Source organism: Marmota monax, unplaced genomic scaffold, assembly GCF_021218885.2.
Source record: "Marmota monax isolate L192 unplaced genomic scaffold, Marmota_monax_Labrador192_F-V1.1 WCK01_AAM20220418_F8-fsc00101, whole genome shotgun sequence".
NCBI classification, from domain to species: domain Eukaryota; kingdom Metazoa; phylum Chordata; class Mammalia; order Rodentia; family Sciuridae; genus Marmota; species Marmota monax.
Genome location: NW_026692786.1, coordinates 5,738,912 through 5,746,366, shown reverse-complemented (window position 1 = coordinate 5,746,366; position 7,455 = coordinate 5,738,912). Strand labels below are relative to the sequence as shown.

The 7,455-nt window shown below is 44.8% G+C and overlaps 1 protein-coding gene across 6 annotated transcripts in view; it reads right to left on the bottom strand.

The window, feature by feature from the left end:
- Positions 1–833: 833 nt before the first annotated feature.
- The window catches only part of CUNH19orf12 (chromosome unknown C19orf12 homolog), an 11,322-nt gene continuing 4,700 nt past the window's right edge, over positions 834–7,455 (bottom strand). For all 6 annotated transcript variants that reach the window (XM_046448173.2, XM_046448175.2, XM_046448172.2 and 3 more), the window contains 2 exons: positions 6,873–7,043; positions 834–2,703 (listed from right to left, as the gene is read on the bottom strand). In XM_046448173.2, coding sequence (XP_046304129.1) covers positions 2,438–2,703; positions 6,873–7,032 — 426 coding nt within the window. In that variant the 5' untranslated portion in view covers positions 7,033–7,043 and the 3' untranslated portion in view covers positions 834–2,437. The remainder of the gene's footprint in view (positions 2,704–6,872; positions 7,044–7,455) is intronic.

Below are 7,455 nucleotides of genomic sequence, written 5' to 3'. Positions count from 1 at the left end.
AGCTTTAAGAGGTTTGCAGGAAATAAAACAAATTTGTTAATAGGTTTTTGGGTGTTAGAACTTGTAGTTGTTTTTATTTCATCATACTTTTCTGGATTTTTCTGTTGTCTGCAATACATATTGACAAATAAAAGGAAATAAACCACTTCCAAAGTCTTTTTAAGAACAGAGTTAGAGGACTGCACAAGCAATGGGGAACAGTGGCTCCCCCTGGGGAGGGGACAAGGGCCACAAATCAACACTTGCACCCTAACACTAACTGGTCACCATGGCTGCCTCTGGAGTCACGGGGAGGGGCACCTTTGTACTCTCTGGTACCTGTTAAGTTTTGTAGCAAGCAATCGCCTATGTTAAAGCAAATTTTTACAAAGAAGATAACAGGAATATAAATACTCAAATTACAGGAGCTGAAGCCTGACAAGCTCCTGGGAGATAGAGAACTTGAGGTTTGAATGACCTCTTGGACCCCAAAACCACAAAGTCGCAGCAGGAGTGGCTAGTCAAGGATGTCTTCACTCAGCAGGTCCTGCTCCATCAGACCCCAACCTGGTCAGAAGCTGGGACCATCACCTCCCTGGTTTTTGTTCCAGGATAGAGGCAGGCAGGTGAGGGGAGAAGCTCCAGTGGACCTTGGGTATCTGAGCTGGGACCACCTGTGTGCCCTGGGCCTGGCACAGAGTGGGACCCCATACAGGAGTATAAATTGGCAGGGCCCAATCACCCAACAAAGGAAAGTCTATTGCAGTCCTGATTTTTCCAGGAGGATCAGGGACAAGCAATTGCAGAATTTGGCATATTGTTTAAAATGGAAAAAGCATACTTGAACTCTGAAGCAATGGACCAAAAAAATCTTTATTCTGGTTTCATTCTCTTATATCTGTAAATCAATGTTTGTACCTTTACACCAAAAAGAGGGCAACTTTAGAGCCCTCTGAAGCTACAAAAATAAATGAGGGGTTGGGGATTCCCTGTTTTATATTTTTAGTCCAAGGGACCATATGAGCGACTTATTTATCAGGAGGAGAGAAATGGTTAGGTCAACAAGGAGGGCCACACTGAGTTTTTACAGATAGAAAACTGACTCCTATCCTGTTCTCTTATCAACTCAACTCAAGCTGGATACAAAGGATCAAAGTGACTTCATTAGCTCCAGGAGTATGGCCTGTGCCTGGACACTTGGTTTGTGCTAGGCCAGCCGAAGAGCAGTTTCTCTGAGATAAAGGCTCCATCCTTCCTTAATCACCCTGGGTGATCATTCACCCTGAAGTTTTCTTTATACACATGGAGGTGCTGGGACACCAACTCTCCTCTAAGCTTGCCCTCAGCAGAAGTGCCTTCCTCTGCATCCCAGAGAACTTGTGCTGCAGTGCCTGGAGAGAGCCCTGATGCCATCCCTGCCCTATCCCATGGCCTGGACACAGAGGTACATTCTAGAGTTGCTAGAGGAGGCTGGGGGTGGTGCATGTACACTGGCAGCACATGCTGGGCCAAAGCTGGCCTGGGAAGGCCTGACTCAGGCATCGAAACTGGGGGAGCTTTCTTTCATTCCTCAAAGCTGCAAATCTGAAACCTTCACTTTTGTTCCATGTGTAACCTTTGAAATGCTAGTGATGCTATAAAGCATCAAAATACAAAGGAAAATGACTTTTCAGAAAAAAAATTTATTGTAATTTTTCAAGAATTTCAGAAGGCAAAGTAAATATGATATTAGGGGGATCTTTAGGGTGGAAACATTTCTTACAGATGGGTTAAGATTCCCCTATATAAGAGCAATAGTTTGTACTGAAAATATTTCATTTAAAATGTCTAACTCAAGAACTACCGTGAGTTTTCATGTGGGGAAACAAGGTCCTATGAAGAGAAGAACAAGGTGGGCAGCTAGTGGGAGATGGGCCCAGCCTGCTTGGTATTTGCAGCTTCACTCAACAGGCTAACCACTCTCCGTGAGGCCACTGAGAAATCACTGGGCAGAGAGGGGCACACTCATGACTGTGGCATAGACTGGCTCTGAGTGAGATCCTGGATCCTGGGGGGTCCAGTCCTGCAACAGGTGTCTGGAAGAGAAGCCATCTTCACAAGATGAGAGGAAGTACACTTAGCAAATCAGCTGAACACGATAACCTTCTTCCAGACTCATAAAAGCCAAGGCCTACAACGCTCAGCCTTTGCTCTCTCCAGTTTCACAATCAAGAAGTGCTGCCAGTGTACCTCAGCACACACAAGTGAGCGAGAAACACGACTTCTTCATAAATAACTGCTGGCCATGACCAGTACAGTGGTAGCCACTGCAGCAGGACCTTCTACTCCAGTGTAAGGTAATTCACTGACGATGTGCAGATTTCTCAAGGGGATTCACTGGGCTTCCCCCTAACTCCCCGTTACCTTTGGAAAATCAAAGAATTATTGAAGCGAAACCGCCACTTCTCAGAGGATCAGCCTAGTCATCGTACTGAATTTCAGCCTGCAGCTCCTTAGTGATATAGTTCACCAGCATTGCCATTAACTGATGCTTCAGGGCCTCACTGCCCATAACCAAAGTAGTCAGCTGCACAGCGTCTGTCCAATCCAAGTGTCTGATGATGGCAGTGGCTTCATTAAAGAGCTTCTGCTGCTCAGCGGGAGGCAGCTCCATTAAGATCTGTGGAACTGGCTTAAGCTGTCCACTCGTCATCCAGGCACCTAATAGACCTCCTACAGCCCCCCCTAGAAAACAAGGAAGGGTTCCATTAGTTGGGCCCTATTCATCAACGATGGCCTTAGGTCCTTGCTGAGAGCATGTCTATGGTGATGATGGGTGGCGCATCCCTGAGTGGTCAGAACGAGCTGGGCTTCACGCCAGCTCTGCCAGGCAGTGGGGAGGGCAAAGGTTTATGTGGTCTTTGGTCCATTTTGCCCAGATAATTGACACCCAAACATGCCCTTTCCTAAGCTCCACACTCAGATATAGAATGAAGCATAACCATTTCTCCCAGAACTGTGCTAACTAAAACCTTCCTCATGAGCTGAAGAAGCACCCCTCTACCATGCTTCCATAAAAATTTCTCCCCCATCACAAAGGAGATGGCTGAAGAGTGAATGCATTTTTAGAGTAAAACCATCTCCGTGGAGAGGCCAAGTTTCCTTCAATAGGTGGCTGTTACACTCCCTGCCCTTGAACTCAGGAAATTTCCAGAGAACTTATGTGGCTAAAGGAACCTGGGGACAGATAGTTTCTCTTATCTTAAAGCAATGTTTTTTATACCACACCTACAAGTTATAAAATGACAAATAACAAATTGAATTTAGTTTACTATTTCTCTTTCTTCTACCAAACAAGGGCAGGAACATTATTCTCATCATCATTGTTGTTGTTGCTTTGTGGTGCTGAGGATCAAACTTGGGGCCTTGAGCATGCTAGGCAAGCACTTTACCACTGAGCCACATCCCCAGCCCAAATATTATTCTTTTTTAAAAAAATATTTATTTCTTAGTTTTTTTTTTTAGGTGGACACAATATCTTTATTTTACATTTATGTGGTGCTGAGGATCGAACCCAGTGCCTCGTGCATGCTAGGCGAGCGCTCTACCACTGAGCCACGATCCCAGCCCTAAATATTATTCTTAAATGGAAATTTATCCTCAAATTTAAGGCATGCTATTTTGGGATTTGATGGCCTGGTATAATGGAAAGTTCCATAGGCCATGTAAAGGATGGTGCAGGGTGAGGAAAGGTACCCTATATCAGGAGCTTCAAACTCAAGTACCTTCAAGGGTCAGGTGGGTGATCAAAAGGAGTGAAATGGGCAGAGTGGGCCTGTGGTGACCTGGGAGCTGGGTCCCTGTCTCAAGGAACAGCTGCTACCCTATGCCAGCCAACTTCTGTCATGTGGAATACCAGATTTATGCCTTTAAAACATCTCACAATTTTTAAATATCAGCAATCAGATATTTAAAGATGTAGCCTGGCAGGACTTAGTGACTCACTCCTGAAGAATAGAGAAAGGGAAACAGAAATTTTACAGTGGAAAACCCCAGCATGTGTGACCTTAACCAAATGATCAAGGTCAACTTCACCAGAGATGTCATGTACTCCCTGAAATGATGCAAGAGAAGGAAACTTCACCTCTGAGTTATTCTTTCCAAAGACCCATAACTCCAGTCTTCATAATAAATACATCAGAGGAACCTAAACTAACAAACCTAAATACCTGCTTGATATTCTTCAAAACAAACAAGGTCATGAAAAACAAGGAAAGTAAAAAACTGTCACAGAACAGAAGAGACTAAGGAAAACAGGGCCACTAAATGCAACGTGGCATCCTAGACTGGATCCTAGAGCAAAACAAAGCCAACTCAAGTTTTGAGAATAGTTAACAATAATGGATCAGTGTGGGTTCCACAGTTTTGACAAAATGTACCATCACACATATTAACACTGGGGAAACGGAAACAGGGTGAAGAATGTATGGGAATTCTCTGCATAACCCTTGTAACTTCTCTGTAACTCTAATATCATTCCAAAATGAAATGTTGGGGGATAAAAACCCAAAAAATAAAAAATTTAAAAATTTTAAAAAACCTGGGCCAGAGACAACCTGCTCCCAGGCTGGGTTGAGAAGACAGGTAGTAAAACCTGTGTTTCCTAAAGCTAAGCAGGGAGGTACCTGGAGCCAATGCCTCCTCTTATATGGGGACCAGAGCCAGCCTCATATTCTGGAAGCTGAATACTGGCCCTGGTCAGGTTCACTTCTGCTTCAAAAAAAAAAAAAAAAAAAATCCTGGAGAGGGAGAACTAGCTAATTTACAAGTTTTACTGAACTTTTCCCCATGACACCAGTGAAATGCTTAGAGCCGACAAGAGTTGCACTCATCTGCACTAAACCTTTATGAGAACATCAATATTTGATTTACAGCAGCACTTAATGCAAAAAGTCGCCAGGAATATCGACCAGCAAATTACTAGCTCTTTGGAGAAGAAAAAATTCCTTTGTTTTCTGGGTAAAATGATGCTTCCACCCCTGACCAGGGGCTGGAAGTAGTGAATCCCCGGGGTTCTCTATACAGACATCCTGTTCTCTACCAGCTTTTACTCAATCTGAATAAAATATGTGTTCCCAAAATGGCAACGGGGCACAGCTATATGATAAAATTATCTCAGTAAGTCCTGCCTTGAGCACTTAGATGGGGGTAGGGACAAAGATTTAGAATATCACTGAGGAAGAAGGAAGTGGCCTTGTCTCTTCCCTTGGTTTTCTTCCTGGACAGCAAGAAGCTGAAGTCAGGATTTGCAAATTCACAGAGCTGAAAGGGTAATATATACTGGGAAGGTCTAGGGCCACCCACATGCTTATTTTTCTCCCCAGTGTGGCCGTAGCTTAATGAAATGTCCTTGAAGGTCCATCCTACTACTGAAGGAAAAAAAGAGGACAGGAAGCCTTGCAGTGAGCTGGGAAACAGAAGCCAACCTCAGCATAAAAGTGGTCTCTCTCCAGCCTACATGCACTAGAAGACTGCAATCATGTACAAGGATTTCCACTGGGCTGTGAACTCTCTGAGGCCCCTGACTCCCCAGTAAGGCTGCCCAGTACCGAGCAGTCATTCCATAAATATCTCCTGAAGCCCAATACAGCAGGTGCCAAGCTGTCATGAGAACACCATTGAAACTATGCTTCAGGGTCCATTAGAGGCCACCTTGAGGGAGGCCTTATCTGGCTCTTCTCAATTCATCTGGATGGTGGCCAGCTCTCTGCCTCCCTCCTAGCCTATGGTTTGGGCCACAACCCTGAGCCAGATAGAACTTCCATGGCCTGGAACACAGGAATTCTTCTTGTCCGGTTATGATTTGGATATGAGGTATCCTCCAAAAGCTCCTGCATATATAATGTAGGAATATTAAAAGGTGAAAGGATTAGATTATGAGAACTGTAACTTAATCGGTCATTCCTAGTTTAAATGGACTATTGGGAGGTAATTGTAGGCAGGTGGGACATGACTGGAGGAGGGAGTGCCTGGGGATATGCCTTGGAAGGGTGCATTTTCCCTGTGCTACCCCCACCAGACCTCCCCCCACCTCCAGTTGCTTGGCTGCCATGAGTGGAACAGCATTTCTCTACCTCTCTCTTCCGCCATGATGTTCTGCCTCACCTAGGGCCCACAGCACCGGAGTCCATCCACCATGAACTGAACCTTTGAAACTATGAGCCAAAATAAATTTTTCCTTCTCTAAGTTGTTCTTGCCAGGTGTTTTGGTCATAGCAATGAAAAGCTAACTAATACATTCCCTTAATCCAAAAGAACTAACTTTATCTTGTTTCCAAAGAACAATGGGAAAATTTGCCAAACTTTCATTCATTGCTAGAAACTGGTTCCCAAATTGAAGCAGTTTGCTTCAATTGCTCTCGTTTTTGTTCCATGAACTTTTTGCTTTCAGAAGGGTGAAGGTCTCTTGAACAAATTGGCATTTGAAAGATGGCCATACAGCTTCCATTCATAGTAGGTGCTCAGCAAGTCCCAGCTACTTCCCTGGCTCCCTTCTGAAGTGACATGATAATGATGATATGGGGAAGGGACATCCAAGGGACCCAGACGCCTTGATATCTTTGGACTAGGACACATTCCTAGGGTCAGCAGACGGCATTGGGGCAATGTTTCCTCCTAGTCTTAAGGACACAAAAGCCACTGCCAAGAATATCTGCATTCCTGAGAAATTCACACACAAGCTTCTGTTTCTAACTAGACAAATCAAATACATGAAGGTCATTTCACAGACAACCTTAACTCCGCGAACTCCTTGTACAAGCCAGGTGGTGTCACTCTTAAGAGGTTCATTCCTCCCCGTGGTTCCAAAGACTCATGACATGAGTCTGGCTGTACCTGCGAGAACCTAAACTTACCAACAGCTAGTCCTGGTGGGCCACCCATCAAACCACCAACGAAGGCCACAGCCCCTGTGACCAGGGCACCCCTCCCAGAGTGCTTGACAGCTGCCTTCATCTTGCTTTCCTGGGAGATGGAGCACAGCAGCTTCATGATGTCCGACACTACGATGGGCATCTTGGGAGACTCTACAGGGGGATCAAAGGGAGAGTTTCAACGGGTATAAGATTATTTCCACCCAAATGTTACTCTTCCAAAACTCTTAAAGAAATGTCCCCATTTTCTGAGAGACTGTAGGTTTTTTTGTGTGTGCAAAAGACTGAATCCCATCACGTGAAAAGGACTTTGCCACAGAGAAGCAGGGCAGCAGTTAGTTAATAAGCAAACAGAAGCAGAAGAGGAGATGAAAGGTCTTCTTTGCCCTCTGATTAACTTCTGATTTATGAGGGATTAAGGAGCAACCCCAGCCACATGGTCCACCAGTTTATCACAAGAGAGGCACGTCTGACCTCTCTTGCATCAGCGGCCTTTCAATTGGCTCAGGCAATCCTCAACACACAAAGCCTGGCAGAGACCAGAAAGTCCCAGCCTCATGTTCTC